This window comes from Sinocyclocheilus rhinocerous, unplaced genomic scaffold (genome assembly GCF_001515625.1).
Source record: "Sinocyclocheilus rhinocerous isolate Xijiao unplaced genomic scaffold, SAMN03320098_v1.1 scaffold953, whole genome shotgun sequence".
In the NCBI taxonomy this organism is placed as follows: Eukaryota; Metazoa; Chordata; class Actinopteri; order Cypriniformes; family Cyprinidae; genus Sinocyclocheilus; species Sinocyclocheilus rhinocerous.
In genome coordinates, this window is record NW_015643169.1 from 1,259,798 (window position 1) to 1,281,350 (window position 21,553).

General features: G+C 36.1%; 1 protein-coding gene across 1 annotated transcript in view; it reads right to left on the reverse strand.

Moving 5' to 3' along the window:
• Positions 1–8,878, reverse strand: part of LOC107757004 (heparan sulfate glucosamine 3-O-sulfotransferase 6-like) — a 15,058-nt gene extending 6,180 nt beyond the window's left edge. Inside the window, exon 1 of the mRNA XM_016574332.1 lies at positions 8,400–8,878. Within this exon, the coding sequence (XP_016429818.1) occupies positions 8,400–8,878 (479 nt within the window). The remainder of the gene's footprint in view (positions 1–8,399) is intronic.
• Positions 8,879–21,553: the final 12,675 nt, after the last annotated feature.

Below are 21,553 nucleotides of genomic sequence, written 5' to 3' on the forward strand. Positions count from 1 at the left end.
AGACAGACAGATAGATAGATAGATAGATGATAGATAGATAGACAGACAGACAGACAGACAGACAGATAGATAGATAGATAGAAAGATAGATAGATAGATAGATAGATAGATAAATAGATACACAGGCAGACAGTTATTTATTTAAATGTATTTTAATTAATTATTTTATTTATACTTTTACATATATTTATTTATTTTAAATATATTTAATTATTTTAGTCATGTATATATGTATGTATGAATTTATTTATGTTGCTATGAGCAATCTGGATACTTTTTAAAATATTAAATTATTTTACATGTGTTTATTAACATTTTATTTATATTTTACATGTATTTATTTATATTTGTATTTATTTATTTATAGACAGACAGACAGACAGACAGACAATTAATTAATTAATTAATTGTATTTTTAATTTATTAACATTATTAAAAACAGCCATGTTAAAGAAACATCAGCAAGCAGGGAGTTCATTTATTAATTTATTTAAAATTTACATTATTTAAATTATTAACAAAATATCATGGTTTCTTTCTGGACATCAAACAATTATACAGGCTGACCACCACTGTTTGGTTTAGGTTTCTGCTGTGTGCTGTGAGTTACTTTTCAAAATATTCAAATACATTTTTGAACCAAAAACATGTTGAACTATAAAAAAGAGACAGAAAACACTGTGCGGTAAGTCATGCCTTATTACACAACACACATACACAAGCTCGTCCTCGTAGCTGTTTGCATAATACACATCAGAACAGAGTGGGATCTTCTCTCCCTCATTTGAATGAACCACAGGATATAACCTTTCTCCCATTATCAGAGGAAAACATCCAGACAGAACTGCCCCTGTGTGTGGCAGCAGTGACCCGGGATGTTCCCGTCCTGATCTCTGCCACATCTGGCAGCAATGAGTCTCAGGGAGGAAGTTCCTTCCCATTAAGAGCTCACCATTGGCCTGAATGGGTACGGATATTTTAGTAGAAGCTAGAGGTCTCTGAAATGTAACATGTTAAAAAATGACTTCTCTTTTGAGTCTGTAATGAGTCTTACTGTTCATATATAAAATATAAAAACATATAATATTGAGGAGCAAAATTCAGAAAAGAAAAACAAAGTCATATATTTTGAATATCTTAGTTATATAAAAATATTTTTGTATATATATATATTTTTTGTATAGATATTTCAGTAGTGATATTTCAACTTATGTTAGTGAAATATAAGTCTTTTTCATAGGGTGCAATGGTTATGATTAGGTAAACATCAAAATATATTTTTTATTTTATATATAAGATTTAGGATATATTATTATTTATTTTATATAAGAAATGTTTGACTGAATTCTCAAATGGGTCAGTTTTATTTAAAAAAATGTTTCTCTTGAAATGAGCAAAATTGTAAATCTAAATCCAATCACAATCATAAAATGAAGCAAAAAAATGCATTAAAAAAATAAAAAGTTTTTTTTTTAATGGTTTTAGTTCTAGTTAACAACAATAACCCCGGAATTGAAACAAACTAATTTCTAGTCTCTAAAAATATGACTCGATTTAAAAACATGTTCACAATTAAGTACTGTGTGACTATGGTCCTACATTTTAAAAACTAAAAACCTGTATTATATATCCAGAATCCACTATGCATGAGATAAGATCTCAGGTCCAGGTCCATCACTCTTGTTTGAATGCCACCAAAAAGCCTTAAAACAGGTTGTACACAGACACAGCACTCAGTTAAGTGCACACCAAGGACGGCAGGGCCTTCTTATTGAAAACACAGTGAGAACACAGGCTTGTCATTATGGAGCAAATGGCAGCTTCTAGAATATGTGGGAAGCAATTAAATGTCAGCTGGAAATAACAAGTAAAGCACCATAAAACTGCTCAAACATGCAAACGGACAGAAAACAAGACACGCCCTTAGGAAAGAAAAATCACAGGAGACTTCTTGAACATCTCAATTGTTTCTCCTACACATCAATTAGATGAAACGGAGGTTTCTTCTCGGGTTTTTCTCCTGAGAACAGATTCTATCAATCTCATTTGTCTTCTCTAAGACACAAATGACAAAGATTTTAATATGAACTCAGTCACTTCTCATCAAGAGCAAATGATCTAAGCTTTTCTCCAAATGAATGTTAGAGGAAATATCTGAAACAAAGGTAGCAGTTAAATGAGTCAAGATTGAGATCTTAATTAAGCTCTGAAAGTGCAGCATCAGAGAAATAAAATATCTTAATTTTAGAAACATTCAGTGGACAGTGAAACGTCAGCTCTACGTGTGTGGCACAGCAAGAAAGCCACAGGTCAAAGGAGAAACCAAGATTTAAATGCTCACATCCTTGAAAGAGAGAAGGAGGTCCCGCATTAACAGGAAACAGACTAGCAACAAATCAGGGATTACAGACGTATGCGTCGTGTGTGTGAGAGAGAGAGAGAGAGAGAGAGAGAGAGGAACTAATTGCCCTTCAGCCTTTACTATCATGTGGGAAAATCAGCATTGCTGCCGTGAGCTGTGTGGGTTTATCTGTGAAGCAGCAGCAGGACGACCACACCCAGAGATGAAGACACAATAACACAAACTACAACTTCAGTCAGATTTCAACACACTGTCAACTCCCTCTGAATTCCATCAGAAATAGCTATCAATTTAACCTAATCAGCTGGTTAACATCTAAATACCTAAAACATCTAAAATACCATGTCTCACACACAATATACTATTTTAAGTATTAATCAAATAATTTATATATATATATATATATATATATAATTAACATTTTATATAATTTTTTATATTTATTTTTATTATTTATGTATGAATCATTATTCTTTTCATCTGGTCATGTGCACAAAAATAAAAATTTTATATTTTTAAAATAGCATCATATCACTGAGCTCACTGCATATCTACCTACATCCTCCTGATTAGTGTCTTGAAGCTCTGACAGGATGTGCTTCCTTTTCTTCCTGCTTTTTAATCTGCTTCTGAAGCTCCTAATTATCTAATCAGACCGGCTGACAGATAGTGTGTTTGTTAATGTGTTAAGGGTCAGTCACAGGAAACAACACGGAGGGTGAAGACCTTTGCTTCAGATCACTGCTGGTCAGACTGGATGCTTTGGTAACAGGCGTTCATAATGCTGGATGATCTATTGTTACTGAGGTGCAGCAAAACTAGCAATAGATTATGGAAAAATTGCATTTTTTAAATTTGACAAGGAATCAGTCAATAACATCAATGACAATATATATGAAAATAAAATAATATTAAGCATTGCATTGTGGCACTTGATTGCATCAAATTTTGCTTTAAAAGGTAAATAACAGTTAACAGCTGCAGTACTGTACCCTTAATGCATTTGAAATTCAGGATGTGTCACCATTTCTGGAAACAGTTCAGTATCAGGATATAGCTAAATGTCCACAAGCGCCTGGCATACATTTATGGTACAAATTTGGCAGGAGGACCCTGGAAAAAAAGACCTGGCACAGAGTATATACAATGAACTATATGTTATGGTGGTGTGTGCAGTGAATACTATTTCTGTGACAAATGTGTAACTGCTGACTGAAGTGATGCTTACAAAATTAGATTTATCTAACAGATGTAAATTTATATGTGAGCAGATAGCATCGATAGCTCCAATAGAAGGTACAATGCACACATGAAGGAATATAACAGTAAAAACAGATCGTACAATGGAAATCTGTTCAAATATGCACCACACAGAATTTTAAGTGACTCAATATGGAGTGTGTAGCAGCATAATGAACCTTTAAGACCAGATCCAGATCCCAGATCCCAAATCCCTGGCTTTGTTCACAGCCCACCGTATGTGCAGCTTTAACAGTCAGTAGCAGAAGAACGGCTGCCGCTGCAGAATTGGGATGTTCTAGTATAATTATTGTCTTCAAACACTCTGTTTTTTGCCTGATTAATCATAGTTTTCTTGTTGGAAGGGCAGTATTCAAAAGAAATAGAGTGTGATTTACTCTAAAGCAGGCCTGTATTTCAGCAGTAAAAGACTAGGCATTTCTGCTGAGAAGCCATGCATCAAAAACAAGTTGTTAAGAAACTATCAATGCCATTGTGGGTTGGTGAACAACTTGGGACAAGCCGAAGCTTTCTTTCTCTTGGCCTTGACTGTAACCTACCCACTGAATACCTCAGAGGCAATGATTATCCAGCTAACCACATCATAAAAAATCACAAGCAAAGCAAAGCTACACTCTTAAAAAAAAAAAGGGTTCTTTATTGGCATCCATGGTTCCATTGAAGAATCTTTAACATCCATGGAAGCTTTACATTACACAAAAGGTTCTTTATGGTGGAAAAAGGGTTCTTCAGGATATTGACATGTTCAAATAATGGTTCTTTGAAGAACTGTTCTCTGAAAGGCTCTTTGGGGAACCAAATAAAGTTATTTTATGGAATCGCTGTGAAAACCTCCTTTTGGGTTGCTTCCTGACTCTTATTCTTCATTATGAGGCTGAGGATATAGATAACACATCTGTCTCTATACTGCGCCGCTGGTGTGTGTCATGATGGTTTCTTCTACACCACTACCCTCAGCACCTGATCAATCAATGGCTAGTTTAATGTTAGAGACCCGGGTTATATGGGAAATCAAGCCAGTCAAATCAGCACTCTGACATCATGAAATATATGGCTTTCAGGATATATATATATATATTTCTATAAGTCATTTGAAATATAATCCAAATAAATAAAATAAGCACAATATCTTATTAACTACAATATAACAATACGATCAACTGTGGTTATTTAAATTAATATCTCTCCTCCTCCTTTCTAAGAGCCTTCTGTGTTACACAACACTCAAGACAACAAGGAAATAAACCTATCACAAAAAGCAAGCATTATCTTAAAACACAGCTCTTAAAACATAAACCTTTATTGCTAAGCACCTTGGAGCGTCATAAAGAATGTCAAGAGCTTAAAAAGGCAGCAGCACTTTGTCAACAAGATTGAATATGCACAGGTTAATTAACCGTCTCTATGCCTAAGTGCAATAAAGTTGGTTAAGGAGGAATCGATAAGCAGCACGTCAGCACACATCATTGATTGGGAGGTGACTTTTATTCCGGACAGTGATTTATGGAGTCATGAAAAGGTGCAACCAGAGTCAGGTAACTGCATTGATAGGGGTAGGAACAATTATTATGGATTAATGAACAGAATTAAAGAACATGTAATGCATGGATATGTTAATCAGAACATATTACCAATTCATGAGAAGATCAGATTTTTAAGATCTTCAGTTTAGAATTTTAGATAAAATATAGAACTTAATTACAATTCTTTATTAAATTATGCAGCGCATCCTGAAATTAATTCATAATTATCATAATTAAATCTTTTTGCAATATTAGTATTTTTCAAAATATGATGCAATGTATTTAGAAAATGTTCACTGTAAAAATGTAAAATAAAATAAATAATAAATATAAAAATATTTCACTAAACACGCATATATAATATAAACAGCATTTGCAGGCTATAATGTATCAGTTATTTGTACAATGTAAAATATTTGACAAGGGCAACAGTCATGAGTTCCATAAACCTTTTAAAGGGGTCATATGATGAGATTTCAAGTTTTCCTTTCTCTTTGGTGTGCTACAAGCTGTTCATGAATAGATAAGATCCCTAAAGTTGCAAAGACTAAAGTCTCAAACCCAAAGAGATATTCTTTATAAAAGTTAAGACTGGTCCACGCCCTTCTAAAACGGCTCGTTCTAACACGCCCCCACATGTCTACGTCACGATGTGGGAAGATTTGCATAACGCCGCCCAAATGTTCACGCAAAGAAAGAAAGCGTAACTTTATTGTTGCTGCCACCGCCCCCACCATGTTGTGAAGACGCTGTGTATTTCGTTGCGAAAGCAATAATACTTTGTTTGGCCTTCCAAAAGAGGACACGACTAGAAATCAGAAACAATAATGTACAGTATGTGTAAAATAATGTGTTTTTTGAACCTTAAACCGCATAAACACATTTCATTACACCAAATACACAAAATTATGTTATTTTTAGCAACATCATATGACCCCTTTAATGAGTAAATTATATGAGCACCTGGTCACTTACAAAGCTTGTATGTCTCTCTCTCTCAACTCATTCACTCACTCTTGCTCTCTCTCTTTCTCACTCACATATACACACAGTGGCCATGTGACAAAGCTCTTCCATGTACAGCTTCCAGCTGGCATTCACAGTAGCTCAGCTGTCATTACACATCTGTACACACACAGAAGACCTGTGGTGTTGACAAGGCTGATATTGAATTATACTTTACAAAAACCCCATACATGGACAGTTTGTTTACATAAGGCTGTCACCACATGCTGGAACAAATGTGTGTGTGAGTGTGCGCGAGAAAGAGAGACAAATCATCAAACTAAACCTCAAAGTCACTTTTCACAAGCTATAGCTTTCTTGACAAGAAAGGAAACGGGGACCATGATTATTAAAGTTTTACCCAAAATACCCAAAATTTTCCTTTTATGTTGTGACAAAAAATAAATGATAGAATTGCTAGAAGGAAGCATTCCTTGAAAGACATTTTTAAAGGGACAGTCCACCCAAAAAATGAAAACTGTCATTACTTACTCACCCTCATGTCGTTCCAAACCTGTATGACTTTCTTTCTAGTCTAGAAAATAAAAGAAGATATTTTGAACAATGTTGGAAACCGAAGGGTTTCGTGTCCCATTGACATGCATAGTATTTTTGTCCATACAATGGAAGTCAATGGAACCCAAAACATTCTTCTATTGTAGAAAAGAGTCACAGGTTTGGAACAACAAGAGGGGGAGTAAATGATGACAAAATGTTTATTATTGGGTGAACTATCCCTTTAATTAATTTCTCACCAATACTTAGTCATTCCCATTTGTCTGATGTCTAATTCCCTGACATGGAGATGAGAGACGGACAGAAGCGAGAGACAGAAGCATTGACGGTCAATCCACAGTCATTTTATTGGCAGAGGGCTGAATGTCCTGCCAATGAGACACGGCTCTAAACTGGGTGGGTTAGGGTTATTGACAGGTGATATTAATGAACCAAGTAGCATTAAAAGAGAGAGAATGAATCAATTGCCGATTATGCAGAAAAATGCAAACTCCTTGATACAGTCTAAACATGCAATTTTGAAAGAGGCCCAAAACAACTGATGAATGAAGAAATCGCAGTGTGTAACTCTTTTGAGGAGTTAATTAAACCAGTGTTCTCTGCTGGAAGACTTTATGACGAGAGCTGCATAAACTTTATGTGCCTCAGATGCATGCATTTCAGGAGCTCTACATTACAATGTCTGTTATAAAACTGGTCTACTGTGAGATAAAACATTTGCTGGCTTACTTAATTACCACTCTTAAGATTTTAAGTGGGTAACTTGGATAAAGAAAATTGCAGTCTCTAAAAATCAAAATCATAGGGAGTGATTATATAGACAGATAACAATTATTTGTGATCTGTTTGTAAAAAAAAAAAAAGAAGATTATTAAATAATAAACAAGAAAATGTCAAAGAAACATTAATTAAACATATTTTTTCTTTAAAAATAAAGATAATTATTAGAATAATTAATATAATTAATATAATTATTGACTTTATGCATCAGAGAAATAAGTGCATTGCCATCTTTAGAATTTTGTCTTTAAACTTTTTTTGTTTTTGTTTTTTTGCAGTAGGCCTAGCTCTGTAGCATCGCTGTTGAAGAGTAATTAGCTGGTGAAGTGGATGTACTGACTAGTTAATGAAAGTTATCATGAGCATTGCAATGTTCAGGATGTATGTCAGTAGACCGGGAGGATTTTAAAAGGAGCGCTTCATTCATAAATTCGTACGACCTTACCTTCAAGCTGTGGAAATACAAACCGGACACAAGACAACAAGCACAGTGCTGAAAAGGGGCAGGGCCACATAAGGTCTATTCTACTGGGCATTGGTTGCTAAGGAGTTAGCACATTGCTATGCAGTTACTAGGGTGTTCTCCTACATGGTTACATGTTGGTCAAATTTGCAGTTGCTATGCTTATTTAAATGTACAGTGACTCTAAAAAGGTACTTGCACATATAAAAACATAAAAAGGTCAATGTATTAGATACAACACCTGCAAACACGTTTGCATGTGCAATATTTCTTTAAAATAAAGCCACTGTTCTGCTATAAATTGCAAAGACATTCATAATTTTAATTGTGCCTTAAGTGTCCATTCAACAAGCAGCATGTTTTAAGGTAACCTAACATTTATGGCTGTACTGTAAGGAAGTTACGTGCTGAATTTTAATACGTTTAGCTGTTTTGATCATTCCTAACCCTATAGAAAATTGATAATAAATACATATTATTCACGACCTACCTGTACCACTGGAGGCCCTTCTCATAGAACCTGTCAAAGAAGTGCGGCTCTGCGCCCACCGCTCTCACGTCGGGATGAACGCGCAGGAACTCCAGAAGCGCGCGCGTTCCTCCCTTTTTCACGCCGATAATAATCGCCTTAGGAAACTCTTTGGTCCCAAAGTTGTTTGACACGGAGATATTGTTGTACGTGCCATAACCTAAACCTCGCTGCCGCTTCTCATCTTCCACGTCTGTCGCATCCCGCTCGGGGAGTTCGCGAACGATGGAGCCGTTCCATTGCGCGAGTTTCTTCCCCTCCTTTACGAAAAGTTTGCTTCTGAAACTCTGACGGATATACAGTGGACTCGGCATGGAATCGCAGTATCCGGTGAGACAATAGAATAAATAGGTGAATATGAGGATCATGGTAAAGAACACGGACACCTTGGAGTGCGCTTTCAGGTGTCCGAGGTCGCAACTCGTTGTCCAACATCCCATGAGTGTCTTTGCTTCGCAAGAAATAAAACGTTAAACGAAGGAATCATGCCGTATTAAATGTAAAAGAACGTTTTTTGTTGCAAAACTAAAGATTCAGTGAGTTGTACAGTTTTTGCACCACAAAGTCACTAAATCAAATGCATTCCATATTTGCGCGATGATGTCTTATCCACAGAAGTAACATTACGAATTATAACTTGTCTTTTTGTTGGACTGATTGGACTTCTTTGGCTTGAGGTCCCGCAGTCCTGCAGCTTCGGGTGACCAGGGTTACCCCTTAATCTCCCACCGGTTTTGGGTGAGTAACCACGCCCTGCTTTCCGAGTCCCACCCCTTTTGCTCAAATTACTTTTATGACTTCCCTACCTAAGCTGTTACAGATCCATTAACTACTGTTAAATCGATGAGAGCTAGAGAGCTTTTTTTTTTTTTTTTTTGCGAATAAAAAAAAAACAGGTCAAAGTTCAGAGCCCTTACTGCATAATGGAGATAGTGAAATGTTATCTTTGGTATTTTTATGGCATGTACTTTCCTTCATAGGCTGCTGCGTGAGGCAGCCCTCTGTCAGTATCTTTAACACACAGATGAAGAGGTCAGTCAGTGAGCAACACCTGTCCTGGAGGCCACACACTCAGTGGAGACAGTCTGTTTCTTGATCTGGTCTCTGCAGATTTAAAACTAAGCAAATCACAATCACCTCAGTTCACACAAACACACTGTACACTTCAAAAATGCACAGAATAACAGAGAATTATTTCATAATTATTTTAAGCCAACACTCTAAAAAAAGATGGTTCTTTAAAGGTTCTGGTTATTTATAACCTAAAAAAAAGGTTATTTATAACACCATTAAGGTCCTATATGGCATTTTCAAAGCATGGTTCTATATGGGACCCTATAAAAAAGGTTCTATTTAGCACTAAAAAGGGTTCTGCTATTGTTACAAGCCGAAGAACCCTTTTCTGGTACTGTTTAGAACCATTTTTCTTTGACAAAAATATGAAAAAAAATAAAAATTATACCAAGTTTTTTTAAATTACCCTCAAATATGGCTATAATTTATACTGAGAAAATAGAGAAAAACAAACAATAAATGTGGTATAAAGGCAAATTAAACAACTGACTTAAAATAACACATCTGACATACTTTATCATTGCAAATTAGTAAAATATTGTCTGCAAAATTAATATGTACTTAATATTAACTATTTATATTTTACCCAGTATTACAGAATATAAGAAAAAATACTTTACTTCAATTCAATTTCTAAATGAGCTTAACAGAACATTCTTTAAACATATGTACACTGGAGAGCTCTTAAAATAAATAATTTCTTACCACCAGAAAAATCCTTACAAATTTGAAAATCACTGCACAAAATATTCAACAAGACATGAAGACTTCACTATGTTGTACATGCAAATCTTAATTAGACTTTAGAGCATTTTTTTTTTTTACATGTGCAGCTCTAATATTGGTTTTGGTGCAAAAGATACATAATTTCCCTCACAATTATGGATATTATTCTGTCAATCTTGAAATTGTCAGAAAAAGACGATTTTGACATCTTTCTTGACAATCTACACTCTTGTTAACGCTACAGGACAGGTGCCATTCTGCTCCAGACTCTACGGAGCCTGCAGCAAGGCTAAAAACAACACTGCCTGACTGTGGCCAAACACTCTCTCCACAGGACCCCCGTATCACAATCACGATTATTTTCATAAAATGAGATCGTTAAGACTTTACAGCAAAACTGGACTTTTTACTGGACAATACTGGAGAAATATACATAAATATCTGGAATATATATATATATATATATATAGTAATATATATAGTTCTAAAACATTGTAGGCTCTTTGGGGAACCCAAAATGGTCCTTCTATGGAATCACTGCAAAAAAAAAACAAAAAAAAACTTTTGCAACCTTTATTTTTAAGAAGAGGGTTCTATTACTTTTCTAAGCAAACAGACATTAAACATGATGTTGGCCACTTATAGCACCACCCAAGATACCATAAAGTTTTGTCAGCTTAGGTTACTATAAACATGCCACATAAAAGGCCCAATATACTGTTCATCATCTGCTACCTGTATGAGATAATCATTGTCTGCACTGAAAATAAAAAAAAGTTCTGAAGGATAATTGAGAAGTGTTCCTGTCTACATATTTGAGGAAGACCACCAGCGATCTGCCACCCACAAACACATATTATACGCATGACTGTTGACCTGTTCACTCAGCGTCTATGGTTCAGGCCAAAATTATATCATTATTAATAACACATACATTGTGCACTTTACGTGCTTTTCTTGGAATGTAGAAAGACAAGATTGCAACACAAACCATAAGTACTCCAAATAGCTTTTATTATACAAAAATGTATGTCGCTTCAGGCTACACACAGTATAAAAACCTATATATTTGATATATCTCAAATAAGCACTACTGATCTGGGTATCACAGTATCATCACGTTTGTCCGAATATGATCAACAGCTACCAAACCTGTTTTTTTACTCTGAACTTGCGTGAACTCATGGTGCGTTCAGTATATTGTTAGTCATGTTCATGCACTACTGCAGGTCAAACTGGTTGCACTAGGTTAAAATTAAATTCTTCTTTGCTTTGTTGAATTTATTGAAGACGAGGTATTTTGCCTCTGATTGGCTGCATTTGTGAGCATTTGTTTGAGATCTTACGTATTATTATGGATGGGTTACCTCAACTGGTTACCTTTCATTTAGCAGATGCTTTTCATTCACAGCGACCTACTGCACCGTTCACTAGTTGCAGGAACAACGTTCGCTGAAGCAGCCTGACGTTAAGTGCTTTCCTCCTGGGTAAAGCGGTGATGGAGGAATATAGTCATTTCAGAAAATCTCTAGTTCCTGAGTGACATCTTAGCAAATACTAAATTATTAGATAACTTAAAAACAAAAAGCAAATTCTAAAAGTACAAAGTATTGTCGTTGAACCAGGTTTCACACTATAGCTGCTATGCAACCCTACAAGTAAAGAACTGTATAATTCAATCCTTTAGAAGTCAATATCATTAGACACGCACATTTTAAAGCTGGCTAGAAAGGTGCAAGATAGTTAGGAAAAGCAAGTGCATATAGCACGGATACACACTCTATAAGGTTCTGTTTGTTAATGTTTTTACTATACTTGTGCACCTTTGTCAATAAAACAGTAAATACAATAAAGATGGTATTTAGGGATGCAATGACACAGCCAAGATAATAGTGTAAAGAATTCTGTAATGTGCTCACTCAGTAAAGGTCACTTAGTGACAAGTGCAAGTTTATTTAATAAATTATGCAGTATATAGTTTACAATGTACCACAACAAAGACACACTAAAGCCCTATTGGGACAGGATTAGTTGTCGGGTGTGTCTACTGCCTTGACGTAACTTGCTATTATAAATGTAGGCGCCATTTAATTAAACATGCATCAAAATCAATAGGATTGTTGACATTCTATAGTTTTTATAATGAATTTCAGTGAACGATTTAGTTTAGGTCAGAATTCGGCACAACACCTGCATCTGAGATGATCGATTCGGGCGGAATACATAGGCTATATTTAAATAATCAGCATCCCTAAGTGTTGCGGTTTTTAACTCTCTTATTTCCTCCTCTGCGATTGCCGAAGTAATTAGCCTACATTAAGAAAACAGATGGGTCATAGAACAAGAGATCGACAGCATTTCACTAACATAGGCTACTGTAATCAAACACATTAATATAGGCTACTGCAGTTGTCTTAAGGAATGAAAGTGAAAAGAACGATACAAACTAAAAGAGAAACACAACTGGTAAAAAAAAAATGCAAAGAGTTAATGCATGGTATCATGAACTATGAGAGAATTTAACAGGTTAACTGTTAATTTTTCATATAAGCATATTTTAATGTAACAATTTCATTTAATAATTTGTGAACGAGCACAAACTAACAAAGAACAGCAGACCTATTAATACATTTTCGAATTTTAAAACCTTATATATTTTATTTTGAGTTACCTTCATTATCTAAGGTTAACAAACTGAACCTTATTGTAAAGTGTTCCATGTGTTTTTTGCAAATAATCACCTTCAGCCAGATGTGGCATTTGTTTTCACAGCTGGGGAGGTGTTTCTTCAATATTGCATGCCTGCACACACAAACATGCATGCATACATACACTTGTGCTCACATACACGTTTATACTGACACTCAAACACAATTTAATCTGCGTGCTCATCAGTAAAGGGTGAATGAGGGCAGATCACATCACGCTAATGGTTGAAAAACAACAGCACATGTGTAGAACTTTCAAAATCATCTGCCTCACAATGCAGAGGAGCTTGAGGAGTTAAATACCTATTCTGTGCAACACCTGGATATCGTGGCATCTTAGGGATGCCAGCTGTAGCTCGCCCACAACAGTTAGCCTAGTTGTTGTAATCTAACGCTTTATAGGTTAAAAAGTGTTTAAAGTGTCTAACATTCACACACAAGTGAAAATATTGCCTGAAAAGCACTGTGCCTCTGAGCGTGCCTTTCTTGGACCTCAGCACACTGTTTGCACATGAAAGCTGAAGTCTATGGCGGCAAAGCCAGTCTCTGTACACTGCATGGTATGGAAGGGCTGTGGTTAGCCTTAAGTATAGGGAAGACATGAATTACATTACAGTGGATGGGTGTAGCAGTCAAGAAAGAGAGGAGAAGGAGAGAAAAGTAAAGAAGGCAGAAAGAGACAAAGGGGTTTTCAATGGGCATGTCATGGCAGGACATCTTGAAACCTTAAAGGTGAAGTGTGTAATTTCTCTGGCAGAAACAGAATTTCAAAGGTAACAACTGTTTTCGAACAAGTTTTAAGCTTGGTGCTGCTAGTAGCGCAGAAATGACACACTTCACCTCACCTTTAAAGTCAATGTGAAACGCGGTACGCAAGCGATTTTATTTATTTACACTGCTGTATTTGCAATGGTATATTCTAAAAATGATAGAACTTGATTGTATCCATCTGAAATTGACTGGAAAAAGTGGGCGTTACCACAGGTGTCGAAAAAAAGAGGGATTAATCATCTAATACAAAGTCATTTCTGAGGCCAAGGAAGTTGTTACATGATTAAAAAGATAAATAAATATTTACTGTAGAATAATCTGCATGGATGAACTGTTCACAATAAGCCTAGGCCAGGGGTAGGCAAGTTCGGTCCTAGAGAGCCGCAGTCCTGCAGAGTTCAGTTCCAACCCTAATCAAACACACCTGAACAAGCTAATCAACGTCTTCAGGATTACTAAGTCTATAGACAGGTGAGTTTTTTTTTTCAGGGTTGGAGCTGAACTCTGCAGGACTGCGGCTCTCTAGGACCGAACTTGCCTACCCCTGGCCTAGGAAAATGTATCCATATAGTAAATAGGGTCAATTTTCATTTCATGCTGATTCTAATAATACGTTTATCTGAATGGAGATGTTGAACAAGACAGCAAACATGCGACACAGGCACAGACAGTAGGATAAATCCCCAGCTCCATTAAACATTTTTATTGCAGCTAACTGTAGTAAAGTGATTTTATTATCCAATAAAGTCCAGTTGTTTTAACAGCTTTAATAATCATCAAAGGATATGACACATGGTCTTCTTTTTGTGCTGCCATCTCTGTGCTTCACAATTCAAAACAAAGATTTTTTTAAATACATTTACAGATCAGTTTATGCTGTTATATGTTTATAAAAGGAGAGAAAATGGGATCATGTTCCCTGTTGGGGAAAAAAAGCAGGAGTGTTTTTTTTTTCCTCCAATAAATTGTCCACATGCCACAGGGTGCAGAATTGTAATTGTAATGACAGGAAGAGAAACTCAACCCAGGCTCACAGAGAGCCTACAGATGCTGTCCTAGCGGAGCTCTGGCGAGAGTAGGCCTCAATGAAGATAACTCTCAGTAGAGAGAGGAGGCTTGACGACGCTCAGAAAAGACACGAAGCAGTCAGCATGTAGTCTTACCTTACGCTCAGGACATCTTGTAAGGAGGCTCACAGAGAGCCTACAACTCACAGATGCTGTCCTAGCAGAGATATGAATTACATTACAGTTGGCTACACATGCTTCAGACAGCGGTCATGCCGAAGACTTTCCCCATAGCAACCTCTCGGGGTCGCAGCGCGAGTTCCCTTTTGAAAGGATGTTTTGATACTGGATATTTTTCCAGACTCAAGTTTAAAAATCAAGTACTGTATTCTTCCACTGCAGCCAACAAAATTAAAGTTAATTTATTAATCATAATGAAATTTAAATAATTATACATTTTAAACATTGCCTATTAATATGAATTTCATGTTAAACTCGCAGCACTTTCAGTGCAAAATACCTTCATAGTCGGCATGTCACAATGAAAAGAATGTCACAAGGTTCCCTGTGTTATACTCTTTGCCTTTGACTAACATTGCACAACCTCACGTGCACATTAAATTATTGTAAGATCATTTTACATCTCATTGAAACTTGATGCATTCTGTATGAATGTCAATTGAAACTGAGCTTGTGGTAATGTGTCCTGTTTTGAGATTATTACAGGTGTTTATATCAGCTTTTATTCTCATGTGACAAGCAGTTTGGTTCAGGTTTCAGTTAATCTGCTACCAATATTATTACATATTAAAGAGAAGTCAAGCCTGCCCTCTTCTGACCAATTTCAACTTCATTGGAAAAACCCAAGACTAGTCATTTGGGCACAGACTGTAAGTGGGGCATGCATACCCCTCGGTCCGTTCGCAGCGGGGCCCCCTCAAGGACGGCCTTGATGGGGAAACTTCAAATTCTCCAAAACTGTTCATAAAGCTTACGATTAAATTTCATATTTGAAATCACCAATGAAATCTGACAGCAACCGTCTCATAAATGTTGTTCCTTGTGCTCAAATAACGTCAAAAAAGCTTATTGACATGAGCCAGTGTGCAGTCCTAAGCGCGCATCTCTATATCAACCGGAGCTTCTAGCTTCTTTCATTCAGAAAGCGGGGCTATTCCGCCATACTGTGCATTGCAGTAATAGGAGTGCACCATATCTAAAGCCTTACTCTTTCTCCTCCCCATCATGAACGTAAACATCCTCTATTGCTGATTGGCTACAAGATCGTTGTGGTGCTCGGTCTGATCCACTTTATTTATTCACCTATTTACACAGCCAGGACTATGAACAAACAAACAAACAAATAAATAAATGCATACATATATATATAAACAATAAATTACATCCGAGTTTACTCTGCTAGGATACCTGTGTGAAAGAGGAACTGACTTTATACATGCACTAGAACGTATAAAACTACAAAATGGTTCAAGGATGGTCACGTTAAGCCATCTGTAGCCAACACGTCAAGCTCGGCAATCATCTGATTCATGAGGTGAACCAATGATCACACGATCTTTTTAGCACAGGGTTCAAATGAGATTACCTTTATTCATGATTTTAAAACATAATTTCATATCACATCATGTCTGCCATGAAAGGCCATCTCTTCCTTGTTAACACTGAGGAAAATCGTTCAATCGTTTATCTGGAACCCGTACCATCCTCGTCCAGAGAAGCTAGGTTATCTATCTGTCTGCTTATTGCTTCCGTTGTATTTAGTTGTCTTCAAATCATTTGGGACATGCACTTTATGATTCCTTGATATCTCACATTGTAAGATTTACGGTAGTTGCCGTTGTCTGGTGACCGTACAGTCTGGTGACTGGTGACCCTTATTCCTCGTCTGGGATCGTGTAGAGCCCTTTGAAGCTGCATTGAAAATGCAATTAGGACCTTCAGCCAGTTGGCCACCATTTAAGTCCATTATATGGAGAAAAATATTTTTTCCTTGAGGAAAAATGTTTTCCTCAAAAAGCTTAATTTCTTTGCGACTGAAGACAGAAAGACATGAACATCTTGGATGACATGAGGATGAGTAAATTATAGGGATATTTTTTTTCTGGAAGTGAACTAATCCTTTAACTGAAGTGTGATCTGTGTTTAAAATTGAAGCTCTGATTTGGAGAGCGTTATCTAGATACGTTTATGTTGGTTATAGCTAATGTGGATATGTATGCATGTTATTTTTACGTGACAATAGTATAGCGCCTTAAAAATTTTTTTAAGATGAATTAATCAGTGCGTAATCCCCATTTTTGCTACAGTAGACTATTTAATGGGTTTTGAAAATGAAATATGTTTTTGACAAGTATTGATAAGTATGTCATAAGTATTGGTTTTGTTACTTAATAGTTACTTATTAGTATTCAAACCAAAACCAATTCAATTAATGGATGAAACAAAACCTCTTGTTCAGCTATTGTGTTCATATTGTCCGTATTACCATAAGTGACAGGTGCATTTGTCTGAAAATACCATGTTTGATCAGATTCGCAGCCTTTGATGTCAGTAACAAAATGGTTACAAAAGTTGAGAAGCCTGTTGTTATGCCAGCGATGGGCAGTATTTCAGATACATGCACATGTACAGCAGCGCTAATATCCAACTATAAGGTGTTTACCAGCCAGAGCAAACCTTTCCAGAAAGTTCACCTTGGTAAGCTGTTTCGAATTCCTAAAATGAACTTCGTTTGGCATGATTTTGTTTAAAATGACACCACACCAGTTTGTTCTTCGATTTCACTTGAAGTATATTGGGGCCTTAATATCACAAAAAGCTAATCTAGACCTCAAATGTTCACACAGCAGTAACTCAACTGAAAAGTTTGATTAGTTAGGTTCTTTAGGTTCATATATTTGTAGTATCTTCTTTATCTGACTATATTTTTGATTATATTCTTTATCTGACTGATGTGTTGTCTGACTGATATTAGCATTTTATTTGAAATTTGTTTAACTTTTTAATTTAAATTTAGCAGCAGTTCCACAGAATTTATTTATTTATTTATTTATTTATTTATTTATTTATGTACAAATTATCTTTGATAATTTGGTTGATTCAATGAATCAGGTTGATTCAATAATTTCTGGAAGTAAGATAAGGTGAGGATTAGATGGTTAATTCTACTTGTTGCAAAAAATATATCAAAGCAGGCAAATCAAAACTGCAACCAGCTACGAGCATTCAGAATAGGACCGGATAAATGTCAGCCTAATAGATGAATGATTAATTTTACATGTATTTTGTATGTTCAAAATACTGTATTTGTATTGTACTTTCTGTGCTGTTTTTTTTTTGGGGGGGGGGACCTACGGACATCTGCAGTTGCTTCCAACTTAAACAGCATTTTAGGCCATCATAGAAGCTGCCTAAAAATGATTTCTAAGTAAGGAGCATCTTTCTTTTGAAAAATGCATTCCGTCTTCAGTACGGTTCACCTACTGTGGGAATTTCATATGTGACTCTGGGATTCCTGTTTTGTGATGAATTTACAAAATGCATGCAGCTCATCAAGTTTTTTTGACCTTTAGGAGTGGCAATCAAGTCAGATTTTATAATCCTTTCTGAGAGAAAGTATTTTAATTACCTGCTTGAACAAGTTGTTAAACTTTTCTGATATTGTGAGGACAAGATATAAGTTACACCCAATCTACTGTAAAATATATTGTCATGTAGTCTAAAAATACATCCCAGTTAATTGGAACACAAAAGAAAAGTTGCTATGAACAAACTTCCTGTAAGCTACTTTAAAAATGGTGCACAAAAAGGCAAAGGGTGCTCACATCAAACATTAATTTGATTTGTTATTAGAGATAATTGATAAATAAAAACTTCTGTCTGAATTATTTGTGAAAACATCCTCACATCCACAGTGGTTTTGAAACATTTCACAGGACTCTACCTTTGCTGGTTGTTTTTTTCCAAACATTTTGAAGAAGATGCCTTCTAGAAGTTTGTCCTATGGATTTAGTCTGTCTCAATTGCTTCTCTTCATGTATTCCCAGACAGACTTGGTTAGATCAGATCTCTGTGTGGACAACACCTGCTGTTTGTAGGACTCAAAAATCTCACAATATTACAGTAATTTCAAAGGGAGTGTTTGAAAATCCAAAACTGATGTTTCCTAGTGGCACATTAAGCCAAAAGTAATACTTGTGTAATATACAGTATATGTTCTATGTTTATATATTTATACATCAGTTGGTGTAGCTAGTTAAATAATGTGATGAATACAGGATTTGCTTATGTGTTTGTTAAAACATGCAGACATGGCTACAGCCTCTGTGTAACTACTAGAAGCCATATGCTTCCATGCATTTTCAGATAACTTCCAAATGTTTCTTGCATCTGTGTGCCATTTTCAGAAGAGCCTGACATTGTTTATTTCATTATTTTTAATAAATTGGGATCTAGTGTGTTACAGAAGGTTGTAAGCCAGAAAAAGCCAAGAAAGCCAGTACACCAAAATCTGCAAATTTGTGCACTGGGGATCCGCATACAGTGATTGAACTAAAAAGAGAAGAGATTGTTTTTCTTATTTCATGGTATCATGTTAAGCACAAGAACTTCACATGAATGAATCTTGTATTGTAAACTTTTACATGATGCCAAGGATGGCAGTGCAAACAGTCTCAATGACATGTAATTTATGTGACCTTTGTTACGGTACATCATTGGACAAAGTAACATACTGTACGTCATGTTACTTTGTTACTGTACGTCATTGGACATAAACTCCCAGCACTACAGGACATCTATCAAACTCGCTGCTTGAGAAAGGCCCGCAGCATCATCAAGGACCGCACTCACCCTGCTCATCACCTGTTTGCCACACTGCCATCTGGCAGACGCTTACGATCCATCCGATCACGGACAACCAGACTGAAGAACAGCTTCTATCTTCAAGCCATCAGACTGCTTAATAGCCAGCTATCCTTCATATAAAACCGGAATACATGCTGCTCTTAAGTTTATTATTTATTGTACTTGCACTGCCACTTTAATTTTCTTTCATGTAGCTCTACGACACTCTACAATGACATTTTGGACACTGCTCTACCCCCAATATTCTTATATCAGTACCTCAGGACTACTTAAAACTCTTAACACTGTCGTCTACCCTTATTGTATCTGTTACTGCCACTTATTTGTATTTAATGCTCTGTCTGTGTTATTGTTCTGCCTATGGTCACTGAAGTCACTCAATATCTCAGTGCCCTCCACGTACGTCTATATCTGTGTTTTTTGTATGGTCCTGTTATCGTCACTGTATGTCTGAGCCTCGTCACAAGCATTTCAATGCCCAGTTTTCCCCAGTGTTAAATGATAAATAAATGCCTCTTGATTCTTGACTCTTGACTCTTATCAGGCAGTTTGGTTAGGCCAGTCTGTCTGCTTCCTTCGCCAGGTCCCCAGACTAATTTGCCAGACTTCATAAGAGAGTGGCACCTTAGCACTGAGACAGTCTCTCTTTGTGACTTTTGGTTTTTGTTTATTTTGTCCTGCTGTGGATGGAGACAGCACACAGCTGCTGTCAGCTTCAAAATCAACTGCAAAAATCCTAGTCATTTAGAACAATATTGTTGTAAGGTTTTGGTCTGCAATCCCTACAACTCCACCCATGTCACAAAATGAACTTGAACAGCAAATGACTTTTTAAAAAAAAAAACAAAAAAAAAAAACACGTTTTACTATTTAGTCAATTTTATTGTTATCTACTCTAACAGGTACTAAAATAGGATTAGGACTTCAATGGCATGCAGCCTGTCTAGTTGGATGGCTGCGTCTTGTGTTATCTTTTCAAAGCCAAGTTGAAAGCACTCTGCTGTTTCTGATATGCTGATTTAAAATAAAAGTATCCTGCTTGTCAAGTTTGATATAGTTTCTTTGTTAGTTTAAATAATGACTGTAGCAACAATAATAAACTTCTTGAAAGAAATGATAATGCTTGCAAAGGAACCATTCCTGAGAAAGTGCGCCACGAGCATGACAGGATATGACGAGTTTGTATCATTGCCGTGGTTTCCTGAGAGTATCTGAGCTCTTAAGATTTTAGATTTTTAGATTGCGTTGGGTTATATAGTCCATTTTGAATTGTGCTTAAAATTTATTCACTCTTTTTCAGCGGTGTTAGAGAAGGTCAATGCAACTGCATTCTAATTTAGTTAACAATCTTAATGAACCTTTTCAGTGTGGCTTCTGCATAGCACTAAAATTGATCACCTTCACTCTTAAAAATAAAGGTTCTTTATTGACAACTGTGGTTCCATGAAGAGCCATTAATGTCCAGGGAACCTTTCCCATTATTAACTGATGACCAGTGATCTGTGGATTTCATTTTAACAAGCCTAAAAACGACTTTGCATTGCAGATCCACAATGTTTAAGAATAAAAACGTAGTGCTGATGAAGCGGTAAAGCAAAGTTTATTGCATTATAATGATATTGTATATCTGCCTGTCAGTGCCTGCTGGATTCTTGTCAAAATGCAGACATTTGCTGACATGCTCTGATGTTTTGTGATGTTTGCTTCAAATCCTCACCCTGGATCCTGCTCTGGGGGTTAAGTTAAGTTAACAGAGGATGTTGCTATTTTTACTAACACACCCTGACAATTAGCCTTGTTAAGGTTAACATCTATGTACAAATGCTTACCACACACACACACACACACACACACACACACACACACACACACACAGGTTTGTTTTTGTGAATTGTGGGGACATTCCATAGGCGTAATGGTTTTTATACAGTACAAACTGTAT